Below are 19,291 nucleotides of genomic sequence, written 5' to 3' on the forward strand. Positions count from 1 at the left end.
ACCAGTTTGATACACACCTAAATAAATTGCCAAAAATAGCCAATTTGCTCAATTTACTTTTAATAAATAAATATATATATATATAAAATATGGGTGTTTCTGTCTGTCATTCCGTCGTACTTTTTTATTCCTTTTATGGAAGGTTTTTTGTAGAGAATAAATGATGAGAAAAACACTTAATTGAACAGTTTAAAAGAGGAGAAAACACAAAAAAATGAAAATTTAATTTTGAAACAGTTTATCTTCAATTTTGACTCTTTAAAATTCAAAATTCAACCGAAAATAAATGAAGAGAAAAACCAGCTAATTCAAATCTTTTTGAAAAAATAAAAAATATAATTTATGGAACATCATTAGTCAATTTTCTTGATTAAGATTAATTTTAGAATTTTGATGACATGTTTTAAATAGGTTAAAAATCCACTTTTGAAATAAGATTTAAATTTAATTCTAAAGATTTTCTAGATTTGCCAGAAGATTTTTTTTGAATTGTAATCATAATAAGTTTGAAGAAATATTTCACAAATATTCTTCTCTGAAAAAACAGAAGCTAAAATTAAGAATTCAATTAAAATGTATTTATTATTCTTTACAATAAAAAAAAAAAATACTTGAACATTGAATTAAATTGTCAGGAAAGAAGAGGAAATAATTTAAAAGGTAAAAAGGTATATCTGTTTAAAAATCCTAAAATCATTTTTAAGGTTGTATTTTTTCTCAAAAATTGTCTTTCTGAAAGTTATAAGAAGCAAAGTAAAAAAAATAAATGAATTCATTTAAACAAGTGAAGACCAAGTCTTTAAAATATTTTCTTGGATTTTCAAATTCAATTTGAGTTTTGTCTCTCTTAGAATTAAAAATGTCGAGCAAAGCGAGACCAGCTTGCTTGTAATGAAAAAAGAAAAAAAAAATAGAGGCAGCTCACTGGTAAGTGCTGCTATTTGAGCTATTTTAGAACAGGCCAGCGGGCTACTCATCTGGTCCTTAAGGGCTACCTGGTGCCCTCGGGCACCGCGTTGGTGACCCCTGGTATAGTATATCATAGATTTGAATAATATAATAAAGCATAATTTAGTATAGTATAATTTTGTATAGTATAATGTCGGCTCCAGCACCCCCCGTGACCCCGAAAGGGACAAGCCTTAAAAAATGGATGCATGGATAATGTCAAATGTCATATAAAAACTAAATCATGTAAATATATTGTAATGGAGGAAATTAATGAATTGTTTCATATTGCTCTTTGTGTGTCTGGCAAAAGTCACATGTGCAACCAATGGCTTATATTGACAACCGCTTATGTTGACATCAGTCAGCCAATTACCAGGGTGTCGACAAACTAAATGTAGTATTATCTTTAAACTGCAGGGACTTTCCAGAACACAATTTTTATACCACACCGATCTTCTTCACTTCCGATTGGCTGAACGAATACTGGGATGCACTTGAAGTGGACGACTACCGCTTTGTCTACATGGGACCCAAAGGATCATGGTAATGTTGCATTAACTAGATTAGCGTTGATATTCCATATTAATGCTCTGTCTATGCCTAGGACGCCGTTCCACGCCGACGTGTTCCGCTCCTACAGCTGGTCAGCGAACATTTGCGGCAGGAAGAAGTGGCTGCTGTACCCTCCTGGCCAAGAGGAGTTTTTAAGAGACACGCATGACAATCTCCCGTATGACGTCACCTCAGGCGACCTGTGTGACCCAAACCTTTACCCGCATGCCCAAGAGGCCTGTCAGCCTCTGGAGATCATTCAAGAGGCCGGCGAGATTATTTTTGTGCCCAGCGGCTGGCATCATCAAGTTTATAATTTGGTAAAAAAAAAAAAAAAAGGCACAATCTCATTTCAAAATATCCTCACTATTTATCTCCTGTCTTTCAGGAGGACACCATCTCCATCAATCATAACTGGTTGAACGGCTGCAATGTAGACATCATGTGGCAATTCCTGCAGACAGAGCTGTCGTCTGTGCAGAAAGAGATAGATGAGTGGAGGAACACCATGGATTCATGGCATCAGCACTGTCAGGTATGGTAAAATGAGGATTCGCTTCATCACACATAGGATTTTGGGCATTTTACTCAGGAGTGTCCTGATGCCATTTTAATATCGGTCCAATATCAGCAAAAAAAAAGTTTCTGGGTATAGAGGCTTGCCTCTAAAATTTTAGATAAAAGCGCCGATACAAGGATCTTATCTGTACATGGGTACCGGATGCAATCCTTTTTTTTTTTTTTTGCACGGACCCATTCTTGCTCCTCTAGCTGTGTTACGGTCCCTAGATTGTACTTGACATCACGCCTGGTTGCACTTCAGCAGCACTGAGAGCGGACTTAGCCAAACTATCTCCAAGTAAAGTTGTGATTTTCAATGCCAACAAAGCAATTGACTCCAAAACGCTCCAACGTAGGTTAAGTGCAGTTCCACTTTCCAAAAATGTGCTAGCTTGATGGTAATATACAGTACAGGCCAAAAGTTTGGACACACTTTCTCTTCATTCAATGCAATGTCTTTCTTTTCATGACTATTTACATTGTAGATTGTCACTAAAGACATCAAAACTATGAATTAACACATTTGGAGTCTTGGCATTCTCTCGTTGAGCAAGCACACCTGTGAAGTGAAAACCATTTCAGGTGACTACCTCTTGAAGCTCATCGAGAGAATGCCAAGAGTGTGCGAAAAAGTAAACAGAGCAAAGGGTGGCTATTTTGAAGAAACTAGAATACAAAACATGTTTTCAGTTAATTCACTTTTTTGTTAAGTACACAGCTCCACATGTGTTCATTCATAGTTTTGTGTGTTCATTCATAAATGTACAGTGGGGCAAAAAGTATTTAGTCAGCCACCGATTGTGCAAGTTCTCCCACTTAAAATGATGACAGAGGTCTGTAATTTTCATTGGAGGTACACTTCAACTGTGAGAGACAGAATGTGAAAAAAATCCAGGAATTCACATTGTAGGAATTTTAAAGAATTTATTTGTAAATTATGGTGGAAAATAAGTATTTGGTCAACCATTCAAAACTCTCACTGATGGAAGGAGGTTTTGGCTCAAAATCTCACGATACATGGCCCCATTCATTCTTTCCTTAACACGGATCAATCGTCCTGTCCCCTGAGCAGAAAAACAGCCCCAAAGCATGATGTTTCCACCCCCATGCTTCACAGTAGGTATGGTATTCTTGGGATGCAACTCAGTATTCTTCTTCCTCCAAACACGACAAGTTGCGTTTATACCAGAAAGTTCTATTTTGGTTTCATCTGACCACATGACATTCTCCCAATCCTCTGCTGTATCATCCATGTATCCATTTTGGTATAAACTCAACTCGTCATGTTTGTAGGAAGAAGAATACTGAGTTTCATCGCAAAAACACCATACATACTGTGAAGCATGGGGGTGGAAACATCATGCTTTGGGGCTGTTTTTCTTCTAAGGGGACAGGACTTTTGATCCGTGTTAAGGAAAGAATGAATGGGGCCATGTATCGTGAGATTTTGAGCCAAAACTTCCTTCCGTCAGTGAGAGCTTTAAATGGTTGACCAAATACTTATTTTCCACCATAATTTACATATACTTTCTTTAAAATTCCTACAATGTGAATTCCTGGGGTTTTTTTTCACATTCGGTCTCTTACAGTTGAAGTGTACCTATGATGAAAATTACAGACCTCTTTCATCATCAATAGTCATGAAAATAAAGAAAACACATTGATTGACTTTTGGCCTGACTGTACCTTGGCTCTGCTATTGACATGCTACTGATTAGCATTAGCATTTTCAACGTCTACAAATTTGATAATGAAAACTGCAAATAAGATGCACATTACAGTCAAACAGCTGGTGCGTAAGAAGTATAATACTTACAGTATTGATGGGTTGCACATGACGTCAGGTCCGCTTTTCTTCCTTGTGGTGTAATGCACATGGAGGGCAAACAAGCTAATGCTTAAATGGCAAATAATAAACGTTAAAAGTATTAAAAAAAACTTTACCAAAGTGATCACTGCAAATTCATTCATTCTTTGAGTCTGCTTCCTTCGACTACAATGTGCGCTGCATGCTTTTCTCGTCGTCGTTTCCACAAATGTTGCACTTTTCCACGCTTTTTGATAACAACTCGAGGAACTCTGAAGAAAAGTGTGTCCTTTCCGCGATTTGAACAGTTCTTACAGTTGAAAACAACACAAGCATCTGGCATTTTTTTCCTTGAGAAAGGCTCTATTGCGCCTAGTACCCATTGAAAACAGCGCTAGCTGGATCACCATGCGTATTCATTGGGCAAGACGTGAGCCAAGCGTGACGTCTGTAACATCCCAGCAATAGGTAGTATTTGACAGCAGAACTAAGCGTGATCTAAAGACAAGAGATTGCATTAACTTGTTTGTGTTCTTTTCAATTGTAATACGGTTGTTATGCCTAAATATAAGTGCGAAAACCTCGGATTGTGGAAATAAACTAACGCCACGTTATGTTCTAGTAATAAATATTGTGTTTGTTGGTCCAATTCACTGTGTTTTTGTTGTCGATTTCATAGCCGAAACTAAAATCTTAGTTGTTGTTGTGCTTTATTGGACCTGGATTAAATAGAATAAAATGCTTTAGTTTTTATCAAATATGAGCATGACGAAATTATAAATGACCACACTATAGCGACTTTGGTGCTATTGGTTGGCTAGAAGAAACTATATTTAATAGTATTGATAAGCTACATTAATACATCTTTAGTAGGCTCAACAACGTATTGAATATTGATATGGCTAAATATTGTCACAAACCAAACATTACGGAACAACAGGGACAGATAGCTAAGCAATTAGACAAACTTCACACCATTAAAACAACTGCAGACATGAATTATAGATAGCAGCCAAATATTTTGACCAGGAAATCAACTGCAAAAACGAAAAGTATCCTTTTTCTCATTAGCATCACAATCACAGCAATATGGGACTCAATAATGTCAATCAAATTTGTTACATACCTATGCACCAATAAATGGTAAATAAATGGGTTATACTTGTATAGCGCGTTGACACAATTACCACGTTCACCTATTCACACACTGATGGCGGGAGCTGCCATTCAAGGCCCTAACCACGAACAATCGGAGCAAGGGTGAAGTGTCTTGCTCAAGGACACAACGGATGTGACTAGGATGGGGATCAAACCAGAAACCCTGAAGTTACTGGCAGGGCCGCTCTACCAACCATCCAACATTGTCTTTCATGGATTAATGCTTAATTGGTGGACTCCACCAGATGTAAAGACATTAATCTGTTGTACTTAAAATGTTTGTGAGTGTCAAAGGAAGTGCGGTCGAGTAGTAAATTGAACAGTCGACTGTGGCGATGATTAATCTTTAGAACATTATTTTTCTTAACCGTGCATAAATTCACTACATCACATTTCAATATTTTTTCATGATAGCTTGTCAACTTTCTTCTACACCAGGGGTCACCAACCTTTTTGAAACCAAGAGCTACTTTTTGGGCACTGATTAATGCGAAGGGCTACCAGTTTGATACACACTTAAATAAATTGCCAGAATAGCCAATTTGCTCACTTTACCTTTAATAAATAAATCTCTATACCGGTATATAAAAAAATGGGTATATCTGTCTGTCATTCCGTCGTACATTTTTTTTCCTTTTACGGAAGTTTTTTTGTAGAGAATAAATGATGAAAAAAACACTTAATTGAACGGTTTAAAAGAGGAGAAAACACGATAAAAATGAAAATTAAATTTTGAAACATAGTTTATCTTCAATTTCGACTCTTTAAAATTCAAAATTCTACCGAAAAAAATGAAGAGGAAAACTAGTTAATTCGACTCTTTTTGAAAAAATTTAAAAAAGAATATATGGAACATCATTAGTAATTTTTCCTGATTAAGATTAATTTTACAATTTTGATGACATGTTTTAAATAGGTTAAAATCCAATCTGCACTTTATAATGATATATAAAATATTGGACAAAGCCTATATTTCTAACAGACAAATCATTATTTCTTCTAGATTTTCCAGAACAAAAAAAAAGAAATTCCAAAGACTTTGAAATAAGATTTAAATTTGATTCTACAGATTTTCTAGATTTGCCAGAATATTTTTTTTTAATTTTAATCATAAGTTTGAAGAAATATTTCACAAATATTATTCGTCGATAAAACAGACGCTAAACTTAAGAATTAAATTAAAATGTATTTATTATTCTTTACAATAATAAAAAAAAAAACTTTAACATTGATTTAAATTGTCAGGAAAGAAGAGGAAGGAATTTAAAAGGTAAAAAGGTATATGTGTTTAAAAATCCTAAAATCATTTTTAAGGTTGTATTTTTTCTCTAAAATTGTCTTTCTGAAAGTTATGTGAAGCAAAGGAAAACAACAAATGAATTTATTTAAACAAGTGAAGACCAAGTCTTAAAAATGTTTTCTTGGATTTTCAAATTATATTTGAATCTTGTCTCTCTTAGAATTTAAAATGTTGGAAGTGCTGCTATTCGAGCCATTTTTAGAACAGGCCAGCAGGCTACTCATCTGGTCCTTACGGGCTACCTGGTGCCCGCAGGCACCGCGTTGGTGACCCCCGCTCTAAACCTTTCAAAATACGCCCAAATCTGCACCAATGCAGGTAAATAAACAGTAGCCTAACAGGACTCTTGCCCTCCACCTAAAACCGTCAAGTGTCTTTAGGTCACGTGATTGCAACCCAGCAATTAACACTTTTTAGGGCGCAACAAAAGTGTATTGATTTGGCAAATATTGAATTGACAAGCCATCACACCATAAACTATACACTACTGCCATCTAGGGTCTTGGACTTGCAACTGTGATTGCAACTTAATGTCATGGTTGAATATGAGACCCAGAAAAGTGATAACTAAACAAGATACAACAACTGCACAACAGTTGTCATAATTAGCTTTTTTTTTTTAATTTTGCAATTAAAAAAATACTAAAAAAATTTTTAAAACAACTAATATTTATACATATAAAAGTACAAAATACTTGTATCGATTCCCAGGTATTGGGAATTGGTATTGTATCGGTTCAATTGTGAACGGTACTCATCCTGAGATGCAAGCAGTTTACGTGTGCAAGGCTCGACACCCAGTTACCATCTTAATGTCCCCCAATACGCACAACATGTTGATCTTTTCTTATATTTTAGTGAAGTCGTTTTTAAAAGGTAAACATGGTAGGCTAGCGGCTACACAACAGATAAGCACACTACAGTACAAAAGCTAAGTATCCTTAATTAAACAATATTGCAGTGTTAAAGTCTTTGTCAATACAAACACGTATCAAATAATAATAGTTGCATATTACTTACAGATACAAAGTCTCGAAGCCAGAAGCATATTCCAAAGTATCCTGCAATAAGTGCGTCAACTTCCTGCATCATGCGCCTAATTTAATGAATTATTGTGGCCACTAGGTGTCCCCAAATCACAAATTATCACACAACTTCAAAAACATTTCTCTGCCATAAGGTTAGTATTTTCATACCTACTTCTAAATGTCCTCCAATAAGCACAAAATGTTGATCTTTTCTTGTATTTTAGTGACGTCGTTTTCAAACGGTAAACATGGTAGGCTAGCAGGTACACAACAGGTAAGCACACAATAGTACACAAGCTAAGTATCCTTAATTAAACAATATTGCAGTGTTAAAGTCGTTGTCAATACAAACAAGTATCAAATAATAATATTTGCATATTACTTACAGATATGAATTCTCTAAACCAGAAGCATATTCCAAAGTATACTGCAATAAGTGTGTGAACTTCCTCCATCATGCCGCTAATTTAATGAATTATTGTGGCCACTAGGTGTCCCCAAAACACACTATCACACAACTTCAAAAGCATTATTCTGCCATGAGGTTAGTATTCTCATAGCTACATTTAGAATAGAATAGAATAGAATAGAGTTTTATTGTCATTATTGCAATGAACAGGTTCAAAGAACAACGAAATTGGAGCAGCTCCTCCTAAGGTGCATATACAATATGGTAGTATAAATTAAAAAAAATAAAAATAAATAAATAAATCAAAAATTAAAAAAAAAAAAAAAAAAATTGTTTTTTGACTAAGTTCACTTGATCAAACTTTTTCTAATATTCCACGCTACAAAATAAAAGTATGTACCATGATTCCTGCTGATATAGTATGGGATTAATATCCGTGTAGGCCAACACTCAAGGCTTCAATATTGGTATTTGAAGTGAAAAAATTGTATGGAGACACCCATATTTTTACAAAAATTAATCTCCTTAAGGGTCACAACACTATAGAAAGGAAATGCGGATATACTTTAGAGTAGTGTGCAGTTTATTTAGTAGCATGACCGCGATAACAATGGCGCTTACGCTGAATACTTACACTGATGATAACATTCGGTCATGTTCAGTTTTTCTGTCTTTTACACAAGTCTAATCAGAAAAAAAATTCATTAATGTTAAGATAACTTTTTTTAAATAATAGTTGTTAGAATCCAAACAAGAACTAACTTCACCCCATAGAAACCCAGCATAGAACACTGTAAACACAGGCTGTGATATCATAACACCAGATAAGTAATATTGTCTGTTTGTTGACCTATTTTTCCTGGATAGTAAATACAAACTGTACACTGACTACTCTAAGGCACAGTACAGTCCAACAGTTTGGACACACCTTCTCCTCATTCAATGCATTTTTTTTATTTTCATGACTGTTTTCATTGTAGATTTTCACGGAAGGCATCAACACTATGACTGATCACATGTGGAGTTATGTACTTAACAAAAAAGGTAAAATAACTGTTGTACATGTTTTCTATTTTAGTTTCTTCAAAATAGCCACCCTTTGCTCTGATTACTGCTTTGCACACTCTTGGCATTCTCCTGATGAGCTTCAAGCACACCTGTGAAGTGAAAACCCTTCCAAGTGACTACCTCATGACGTTTTTTTGAGAGAATGCCAAGAGTGTGCGAAAAAGTAATCGGAGCAAAGGGTGGCCATTTTGAAGAAACTAGAAGATAAAACATGTTTTCAGTTTTTTCACCTTTTTTTGTTAAGTACATAACTCCAAATGTGTCCATTCATAGTTTTATGCCTTCAGTGACAATCTACAATGTAAATAGTCATGAAAATAAAGAAAACATATTGGATGAGAAGGTGTGTCCAAACTTTTGGCCTCTACTGTATATCTAGCTTTACCTTTTATTAAATGTCCTTTGAAGTGATCTTTAGTAAGTGTTATTGTGTCTTACATTCGTAGGTTATTATGAAGGCTTGCTCCGGCATCAACTACGGGGAATTTGCATCGTTCCTCAAAATCATCGCTGACAACCGCATGGCTCTCCTGAATGCTTGCTCCTCAGGAGACTCCTCCAATTACCCACAGCATCTGTCAGAGGCACTTGTCACCCTCGGACCTTACCACGCTGCCTTTGACTTGCAGAGGGTGGCTAACATTTTGGAGCTGCTGCTCTGTAACGAAGATTTTAAGCGCCTGGATCATTCGGCTTCCACCGTTCAGCCAGAAACGTTGCTGCAGCAAATCCGGGACATCATACAATCCACCAGGGGGCAGCATCTCCTCTATCAGGAATGAGGGTGCAGTATTTCTAAGCGGTGGTACATTTTTGGTAAATTTCCCTAAAATTCAAATGTGGAAATATTGAAATATGGACACTTTTAATATGAATTATTAGTTAATTTAAAAAAAATACATTGCTTTATTTATTAATAGGCCCTGCGATGAGATGCTGACTTGTCCAGGGTGTACCCGCCTTCCGCCCGATTGTAGCTGAGATAGGCACCAGCGACCCCAAAGGAAATAAGCGGCAGAAAATGGATGGATGGATATTTATTAATAGTACTAATATTCTTTCATCGGACAAAAAAGGTGAATATTACATCATACATATTTCAATGCATGCAATTCCATAAAGTTTGGTAGCTTTAAAAAAATCAACTAGGCTGTTTAAGTCATCAATTAATGTAAAGTCCCTTGTTTTTCCCATGTATATCTCTTAATTTTCGTTGATATTTTGCAACCCCCTATGTTGATTATGGAGGGCCAAATAAAACAAAATGAAATAGTTTCTAAAAAGTCTTCAAATAATTATTTGTCTCATTGATTAATTACTTTATTAAATAAATCATAGCATACAAATCAAATAAAACTTGACAATCAAATCAATAATTAAATGTAATGTTACAATAAATAAATGACATTTGATAACACATTTATGAATCCATCCCAATTAAAATGGATGACTGATTATTTTTTCCTATTAAGGCCCTCCATACTTAATATGCATAGTCTGGAAATAGCTTGAATAGCAATAAAAATAAGAATAAAACACTCCACTTACTCCCAAACTTTATCATTCTAAAAAAGACTTATAAAAAAATACTATTAGTTCTGTAATAGGTTGATTAGCAACACTAAATTGACCTTAGTGTGTAAATAGTGTTCATGTTGGCCCTGCATTGAAATTGCAACTTGTCCAGCTGCCAGAGTGCAGTTGGAATAGGTTCCAGCACACCTTGCGACCCTGAGAGGGACACGTGGTAAAAGATGGATGTCTTATTCCATGAAAATAAAACATCAAAGATTCTGTTTTTATGATAATCCGTACGAGCAACGTTTTGACTCATCTTCCGTTTCTTTCTTATCAACCTCCAGTCTAAACACATCTCTGGTACATGACTGCCACGAACTGATAACACTTGTCTTTACTCTCTTTGAGACTCCAAACTTTGAAAAAGGCATCATGAATTGCATCACATCAGAATATAATGTGCATAAATAATGGCAAAACACATTCAAATATTTATTTGCACAGTAGACTTTTAGAATGTAGATACTTTTATTGAAAATTGTATTTGAAATAATTTAATAGGCACATCAAATGACATGATAGGTATTTTGCTGTATAGTTCTGCAATACATGGTCAATGTCTTCATTTGTCCTTCAAGGAAACATTTAAGTTTTGTCAGTCAGGCAAACACACTGGAGGCTTTTATTTGAAATGTGTCACAAAGCATGTAAGTCACATCCCAAGAAAAAATAAAACCTCCTCAGTTGTTTTGCGCGTCTTTAGGCCACCAGTCGGGCACAAAAGCCTCCAGTGTCACTTGGGCGTCGTCTGCTGATTTGACTGTCAACACCTCCTTGGCATGAGCCATGCGGATCAGGCTCAGGCCCAACTTCCCCAGCCCTGCGCGATGTTTCCCAGCTGGCTTGCCGGACTGCGTTTGCAGCGCGGCTCCCTCCTCCAGGCCTTGGACGGGCGCCGACAAGCGGACCGGCATGAGACGTTTACGAACCACGCCGGTGTGATGTGTCCTGGCCGTGAGCTCCTGGCCGATGTAGCAGCCCTTGCTGAAACTGATGCCTTGCATGTAGACCAGATTGGATTCCAGCGGTAACGCCACGCCGGGAGGGAGGTCCTTCACGCCCTCGGGAAGTCCTAGACAGCAAAGCCAGCACGGTAAACACTCTAAAAGCCATAAAACATGCTTCAAAATCATTAGGTGCAGGGATGAATGCATAAATATCAATTTTCTACAGCTTGTCTCTTTTGGAGTTGTGAGGTGCTGGAGCCTATCCCAGCTGCATTCGGGCAGAAGGCGGGACAAGTCGCCACATCGCAGGGCCATCAAAGATAGACAACATTCACACACTAGGATCAATTTAGTGTTTCCAATCAACCTATCCCAAGGTTCACGTCTTTGTAGGTGGGAGAAAGCCGGAGTACCCATAGAGAACCCAACATGCAAACTCCACACAGAAAGACCCCAAGCCCTGGGAGTCGAACCCAGGACCTTTTTTTGTGAGGCACCGTTCTGCCAATTTGATAAATCGAAAACACCAATTGTCCAACTCAAGGCATGAGGGCCAGATCTGGCCCACTACATCATTTTATATGTCCCTTGTTTATCACCAGCAGCTGACGATCAATTCATTTCTGCAAAATTCAATGTTTTTTATTTGGTCATCTGTTAATGTAAACAAAACATTTCAAGTGCATAACAGATAAATAAATAAAAGTATCGGTTTACATTTCCTGACCAAAAATGTATAGGCTGCAGCTAAAAGCTATCTTTTATAAAAATAGAAAGTATTAATTATTGATCTATATTTTACTAGGAAACCTATTAGGAACTGCTTTCTAAATACATTTTCCACATCATGAGAGCCCTCAAGATATGAAGTAACACGCTTTATTTACCTTTGCACTCTTTTAATCCAATAAAGTAATGATGCCTGCTGTTAAGCCACTCAGGGGCCACGATACCGAACAGCATGCTCTGATTGGTTTGAGCTCCTCTAGTGGCCACTTCTACTGTAGTATTGTTGTGAGTAGTTCATTCAGCCATTTCTATATTTGAAAGATGCTTACCCGTAATTTGGGGCAATAATGTTGAATATGCTTTAAAAAAAAAGTCATCTGAGCTGTGGTGAAGCCGCAAAATTTGAAGTGCATTGTTGTGACGGCATGGTTGTGACATAAAAAAAATAAATGTAATGCTTGTAATTTATTCTATTTTAAACTTTAATATTATCTAATAATGTAAGACTGCGATGAGGTGGGGACTTGTCCAGGGTGTATCCCGCCTTCTGCCTGATTGTAGCTGAGATAGGCACCAGCGCCCCCCGCAACCCCAAAGGGAATAAGTGGTAGGAAATGGATGGATGGCTAATAATCTAAGAAAATATGTTATTATCATACATTCCAAACAGGTTTTTGTTAATATATAAATAAATACCTAAATATCTGCTCAACTTATGATTACAAAAGCAATGTATCTATTAAATTGTACACTGTGAAATTACAACAGATTTTACAGTAAAATAATAATAAAAAAAAAAACTGATAGCTCTGTCTCCAGAAATTTACCTTAAAAAGACGGTGGCACAGGTTTTCCATTTCAACTAATACACTGTAAAACATTTTGCAGTATCATTTTGGAGACTGAGCTACCAGTTTTTAATTGTAAATGTACAAATTTATTTAACAGTGTACATAAAAAATATACTGTATAACAACCGAAGGCATAGGCAATTCTTTAATAATATGAGGCTAATCATTTCACATTAATATGAGTAGATATTCACTGTTACAAGCGGCCGCCTCCCGCCCGATTATAGCTGAGATAGGCACCAGCGCCCCCCACAACCCCGAAGGGAATAAGCGGTAGAAAATGGATGGATGGATGTTACAAGCGGCCCACAAAGGAAAGTGGTAGCGTTGATGTGGGCCTCAATGAAAACAAGTTTGACATCTCTGACCGAAGGGTTATTTACATTAACAATGGATGTATAATCAGTGGGCAGTATGGTGGTACAGGGTTAGTGCATGTGCCTCACAATACGAAGGTTGTGAGTTCAATCCCAGGCTCGGGATCTTTCTGTGTGGAGTTTGCATGTTCTCCCCGTGACTGCGAGGGTTTCCCACCGTGTACTCCGGCTTCCTCCCACTTCTAAAAACATGCACCTGGGGATAGGTTGATTGGCAACACTAAATTGGCCCTAGTGTGTGAATGGGAGTGTAAATGTTGTCTGTCTATCTGTGTTGGCCCTGCGATGAGGTGGCGACTTGTCCAGGGTGTACCCCGCCTTCTGCCCGAATGCAGCAGAGATAGATTCCAGCACCCCCTACTGCTACCCCGAAAAGGACAAGCGATAGAAAATGGATGGGATGAATGTAGTTAGTACCTGAGACCAGCAGAGGGTACAATTTTCTGTTTGAACAGGAGTAAATTAAAACAAAGTAAATTTCAGTCAAAATGTGTTAATATTGCAATATTGTACAGGTGGAAATTGAGTGAGGTTGCCCTAAATGGCAATGTAATTAAGGCAGTTATTAGTCATTAGTATACTGTCAACTTGCCACACTTGATTTTAAATTTTAATAAAAAGCTGTTTAGTACCCAACCGCTCTTATTTCTTACATTACTGTACAAACTTACCTATGGCATAGCGATGCCTGTGATAATCCTCGATTTCCCCTTTCGCACACAACGCAATCACATCGCAGGGGTCCACCTGATTTCCCAGCACCAAACGCCAACCCATGTGCGGCGTTCGCGGATCCATCTGCCACACCACGGCCTTCTCCGGAGAAGACAATTCAGGTAGACTGAAAGGTTGTAGACTTTTTTGCAGGGGAAGCACCGCCCACACAAAAAGGTCCGGACACAGGTTTATGTCAATCTTTCTGCGGGTCTTGTACATTTTTAGGTGTCTCAGGAGCGAGTCCTTCATGGTGCTGTCACATTCCAGGAGGACGCCACTTCCTGCACCCGCTTCCTGATGGCTGAAAGAAAAAACGGTAAGTAAATGTCACATTTAAAAAGACATTTGTGGCACCCTTTATGGGTTATGGTTCAAATGCATCGGAAGACATGCAAGTGTAGCGTCCGATAACTAATACTCAAACTGTTACACTAGCATACATGTAATCCAGATAGGGTGGTACTACAGTTTTTGTGCGCCCCACTTTTCCTGTGATTCAGCTTTCAAAAATAATTTTCACTACAGGTCTGCAGCAGTTTTCATATGTCATTTTGGTTATCTTACAGCCAAACATAGCACGAAAGCACCTTGGCGTCAAATATTTTGTTACTTGACAAAACATACCTGTGACCACGCTAATGTAAATATGATAGCTTTTTTAAAACTCATTTTGTAGCTATACACCTCATTCATATTTTGGTACTTACTGCATGCCAACTTTAGCATCCTAGGGTTTTGAGCAAATTTTTTTGTGACTTGATGCATGTTACATTTAGCATTTTAGCATGCTAAAATTAGCATGCTATCTTTTTTATCTAATTTTGCAGGTATACAGCAAAGCGTCAAATATTTAGTTACTTGACGAATGGTACCTGTTAGCATGCTGAAGTTTTTTGTTTTCTATTAGCTAATTGGTAGGTATACACGCCTCAATTATATTTTGGTACTCGATGCATGCTAACTTTAGCATCCTTGCCTTTTGAACAAAAATATATTTTTCGTATCGGACACATGTTGCAGTTAACATTTTAGCATGTTAAAATAAGAATGCTAGGGTTTAGTATTTTTGAAATATTTTTACTACAGGTCTCCCCCCAGTCCGCTCCCTGTACGACCAGTGCCAGAGCTTGGTCCGCATTGCCGGCAGTAAGTCAGTTTTTCCAGTGAGGGTTGGACTCCGCCAAGGCTGTCATTTGTCACCGATTCTGTTCATAACTTTTATGGACAGAATTTCTAGGCGTAGTCAAGGCGTTGAGGGGTTCCGGTTTGGTGACCGCAGGATTAGGTCTCTGCTTTTTGCAGATGATGTGGTCCTGATGGCTTCATCTGACCGGGATCTTCAGCTCTCACTGGATCGGTTTGCAGCCGAGTGTGAAGCGACCGGACTGAGAATCAGCACCTCCAAGTCCGAGTCCATGTTTCTCACCCGGAAAAGGGTGGAATGCCATCTCCGGGCTGGGGAGGAGACCCTGCCCCAAGTGGAGGAGTTCAAGTACCTTGGAGTCTTGTTCACGAGTGAGGGAAGAGTGGATCGTGAGATCGACAGGCGGATCGGTGCGGCGTCTTCAGTAATGCGGACGTTGTACCGATCCGTTGTGGTGAAGAAGGAGCTGAGCAGGAAGGCAAAGCTCTCAATTTACCGGTTGATCTACGTTCCCATTCTCACCTATGGTAATGAGCTTTGGGTCATGACCGAAAGGATAAGATCACGGGTACAAGCGGCCGAAATGAGTTTCCTCCGCCGTGTGGTGGGGCTCTCCCTTAGAGATAGGGTGAGAAGCTCTGTCATCCGGGAGGAACTCAAAGTAAAGCCGCTGCTCCTTCACATCGAGAGGAGCCAGATGAGGTGGTTCGGGCATCTGGTCAGGATGCCACCCGAACGCCTCCCTAGGGAGGTGTTTAGGGCACGTCCAACCGGTAGGAGGCCACGGGGAAGACCCAGGACACGTTGGGAAGACTATGTCTCCCGGCTGGCCTGGGAACGCCTCGAGATCCCCCGGGAAGAGCTAGACGAAGTGGCTGGGGAGAGGGAAGTCTGGGTTTCCCTGCTTAGGCTGTTGCCCCCGCGACCCGACCTTGGATAAGCGGAAGAAGATGGATGGATGGTCTCTCCCAGTTTTCGGTTGTCGTTTTGGTTATCTTGCAGCCAAACATAGCACGTAGCCAACTACTAACAGAATTGAGTGGCCAACCAAATAATCCCACCCCTTGGTGACTCAGTATCTGGGCTTGTTTTTTTTAATATTGATTACAATTACCTTTGATAAAGAAGGTGAAAAAAAAACATTGTATCAATAAAGAATTTGCAGCACAAGTGGCTCATCATCGTCTTCGCCGACATATCTTCAACAAAGGTAAAAAGGTAATGTTCAATAATCCATTTAATTCATTATTGAAATGGGTTTACTTTGTGGTCATGTGAAACTATATTTACTCTCTATGTCATGGGTGTCAAACTCTGGCCCGCAGGCCATATTTGGCCTGCCATGTAATTTCATTTGGCCCTTGAGGTAATATCAAATTAAGATTTGAGCTGGCCCGCCGGTATTACACAGCGGCGATGCCTCTGTAACACTGCATTCACCACTGATACTCATACTTGCCAACCCTCACAGTTTTCCTGGGAGACTCCTAAAGTTCAGTGCCCCTCCCAAAAATCTCCCTGTGCAACCATTCTTCCGAATTTCTCCCGATTTCCACCCGGACAACAATATTGGGGGCATGCCTTGAAGGCACTGCCTTTAGCGTCCTCTACAGCCTGTTGTCACGTCCGCTTTTCCGCCATACAAACAACGTGCCGGTCCAGTCACATAATACATGCGGCTTTAACACACACAAGTGAATGCAAGGCATACTTGATCAACAGCCATAAGGGTCACACTGAGGGCGGCCGTATAAACAACTTTAACATTTTTACAAATATGCGCCACGCTGTGAAGCCACACCAAACAAGAATGACAAACACATTTCGGGAGCACATCCGCACCGTAGCACAACATAAACACAACAGAAGAAATACCCAGAACCCCTTGCAGCACTAACTCTTCCGGGACGCTACAATATACATCCCCGCTACCACCAAACCCCGCCCTCCCCAATTTTTATTTAAATTTTATTTGATGTGACATTGATATTTTTTAATCATTATTATTATAATTTGAAACTCAATTTTGCATGTGACTATAAAGTTATATAAGCCTTGCTTGTTTAATATTCAATGCAAAACTTGTTTGGGTCCCTATTAAAAGGTTAATTTGTTCAACCTTGGCCCGCGGCTTTGTTCAGTTTTAAATGTTGGCCCACTCTATATTTGAGTTTGACACCCCTGCTCTATGTGATGTGTTGTGTGGTAATCTTATTGGATTTGCTTTCTTTCTAATGGTAAATGGGTTGTACTTGTCTGCCCCTTATTAAGGAGCCCAAAGCGCTTTGACACTATTACCACATTCGCCCATTCACACACTGACGGTGGGAGCTGCCATGCAAGGCGCTCACCAGGGCCCACCAGGAGCAAGGGTGAAGTGTCTTGCCCAAGGATACAACGGACGTGACTAGGATGGTAGAAGGTGGGGATTGAACCAGTAACCTTCAGATTGCTGGCACAGCCACTCTACTCACTGTATAAGTGCAAAAACCTCCGATTGTGCTGTGGCCAGACAAGGATAATCAAACAACCCAGAAGTGTAGTCAAAGTCACATGACCGCTTACCTGTACAACATGACGTCATGAAGCGTCCTGCCTTGAACGTTGAGCATGTGCGCATACAAGGCCGCGCAGCCGGGCTCCTCCAGAGCGAGCACATCGTTGGTCACCAGCCCCTGTAGGAAGGGACTAATGTCGGCTCCATGGACCCGTAGAAGGGCCCTGTGGTCCAGGCGGTAGCAGCAGGCAAGCTTGGCCGGCTCGCCGCGGCTGTCAAGTGGCGCCTGCTTGTAGCCCTTCACTCCCCGCCCCGCTCGGCCCGAAACGCCGAGCCAGAAGCCGGTGTTTTTGCCGGCGAGAACACCACCAAAGGTGGTCGCCTGTCTTGCGATACAGCACAGCTTCATGGTGAACGCTGTCAAGGGAGTTGGTTGTCTGTGGAGTTTGACGATAACGTTGCTGCCTGCTACGTAACACAGGACATCGTTGCGGCCGCCATGATGGAATACCCACAATGCTCGTGTGTAGCTTAGTCAGAATGTAAACAAACTCAATCATCTCAGTCATGTTGTAGTTAGGAAAAATACATATTATGTATACGACTATAATTGAAAATAATACTGTGGCTCAATACGTGAATAATTTGTTTAATATTTTGTAAAAGCTGCGTTTTGTGTTGGTAGCATTTAAAGGCCAACTGAAACCCACTACTACCCACCACGCAGTCTGATAGTTTATATATCAATAATTAAATATTAACATTGCAACACATGCCAATACAGCCTTTTTAATTAACTAAATTACAATTTTAAATTTCTCGGGAGTTTCGTCTTGAAAACGTCGTGTAATGAGTACCAGAGATGCGCGGATAGGCAATTATATCATCCGCAACCACATCACTAAAGTCGTCATCCACCCGCCACCCACCTTAACCAACATTTCATCAAAGCCACACCCGCCCGTTGTTATATATCTAATATAGACGATGCAATGCATTAGTTTGGTTAGAAAGTGTAACTCCCTCCAAATAGCACAGACACAATGGCTTTCTTGAACTGATTTATTTGAAGGCTTACTTTCCCTTCAAATTCACTGTGAAAACTGTAATAAATAAAGCACGTTACAAACGTAAAAATAATAACATCCACAGCATATGTATCAAACATTTTACCAAGTAAAATACCAACAAATGACAAATACCTCGTTGGCCATACCGGGAAGTAGCTTCCTTACATCTGTCGACAGATCAAACGGGACACTTCAAAATAAAAGTATGCCCACATAGTGTTTCAAAGAGTGCTGCTCGTTTTTCGTATGTGGGTAACAACATTTAACTATTTATAAATGGTTGATTTCTATAGGCTAGTAAGGTAAAGTGTTGTACCTGACAAGTTTGGGCTACCTTGCTTCTGCAGCCTTCATCAGAGGTGTCACGTGATGTTAGCGTGACGTTGTCTGTGACGTGATATATGGATTGTACCATCAAGAGTTGTCAGGTACAACACTTTACCTACTAGCCTATATAAATCAACCATTTATAAATACACGTCAGTAGGCTAAATGAACCTCTTCAACATAACATTTAACTATGTATAATGTAGCGGCTGGCTACGGG

General features: G+C 39.1%; 2 protein-coding genes and 1 long non-coding RNA gene across 5 annotated transcripts in view; 1 reads left to right on the forward strand and 2 right to left on the reverse strand.

The window, feature by feature from the left end:
- The window catches only part of LOC133568548 (uncharacterized), a 10,940-nt gene extending 3,517 nt beyond the window's left edge, over window positions 1–7,423 (reverse strand). Inside the window, exons 1-3 of one of the 2 annotated variants that reach the window (XR_009809622.1) lie at window positions 7,350–7,423; window positions 3,881–3,922; window positions 1,871–1,976 (exon numbers count right to left, since the gene is read on the reverse strand). This is a non-coding gene — a long non-coding RNA (uncharacterized LOC133568548). Of the gene's footprint in view, window positions 1–1,870; window positions 1,977–3,880; window positions 3,962–7,349 lie in introns of both variants that reach the window. The other variant, XR_009809621.1, reaches the window with a different exon arrangement.
- The window catches only part of jmjd4 (jumonji domain containing 4), a 16,947-nt gene extending 5,848 nt beyond the window's left edge, over window positions 1–11,099 (forward strand). Inside the window, exons 3-7 of one of the 2 annotated variants that reach the window (XM_061920550.1) lie at window positions 1,369–1,494; window positions 1,556–1,823; window positions 1,892–2,038; window positions 9,281–9,650; window positions 9,755–11,099. In XM_061920550.1, coding sequence (XP_061776534.1) covers window positions 1,369–1,494; window positions 1,556–1,823; window positions 1,892–2,038; window positions 9,281–9,616 — 877 coding nt within the window. In that variant the 3' untranslated portion in view covers window positions 9,617–9,650; window positions 9,755–11,099. Of the gene's footprint in view, window positions 1–1,368; window positions 1,495–1,555; window positions 1,824–1,891; window positions 2,039–9,280 lie in introns of both variants that reach the window. The other variant, XM_061920549.1, reaches the window with a different exon arrangement.
- On the reverse strand, window positions 10,862–18,204 carry iba57 (iron-sulfur cluster assembly factor IBA57). The gene is made up of 3 exons (XM_061920554.1): window positions 17,743–18,204; window positions 13,988–14,334; window positions 10,862–11,484 (listed from the first exon to the last, which is right to left on the reverse strand). The coding sequence occupies exons 1-3, from the start codon at window positions 18,081–18,083 to the stop codon at window positions 11,093–11,095; spliced, it is 1,080 nt and encodes a 359-aa protein (XP_061776538.1). The 5' UTR covers window positions 18,084–18,204; the 3' UTR covers window positions 10,862–11,092.
- Window positions 18,205–19,291: the final 1,087 nt, after the last annotated feature.

This window comes from Nerophis ophidion, linkage group LG14 (assembly GCF_033978795.1).
Source record: "Nerophis ophidion isolate RoL-2023_Sa linkage group LG14, RoL_Noph_v1.0, whole genome shotgun sequence".
NCBI classification, from domain to species: Eukaryota; Metazoa; Chordata; class Actinopteri; order Syngnathiformes; family Syngnathidae; genus Nerophis; species Nerophis ophidion.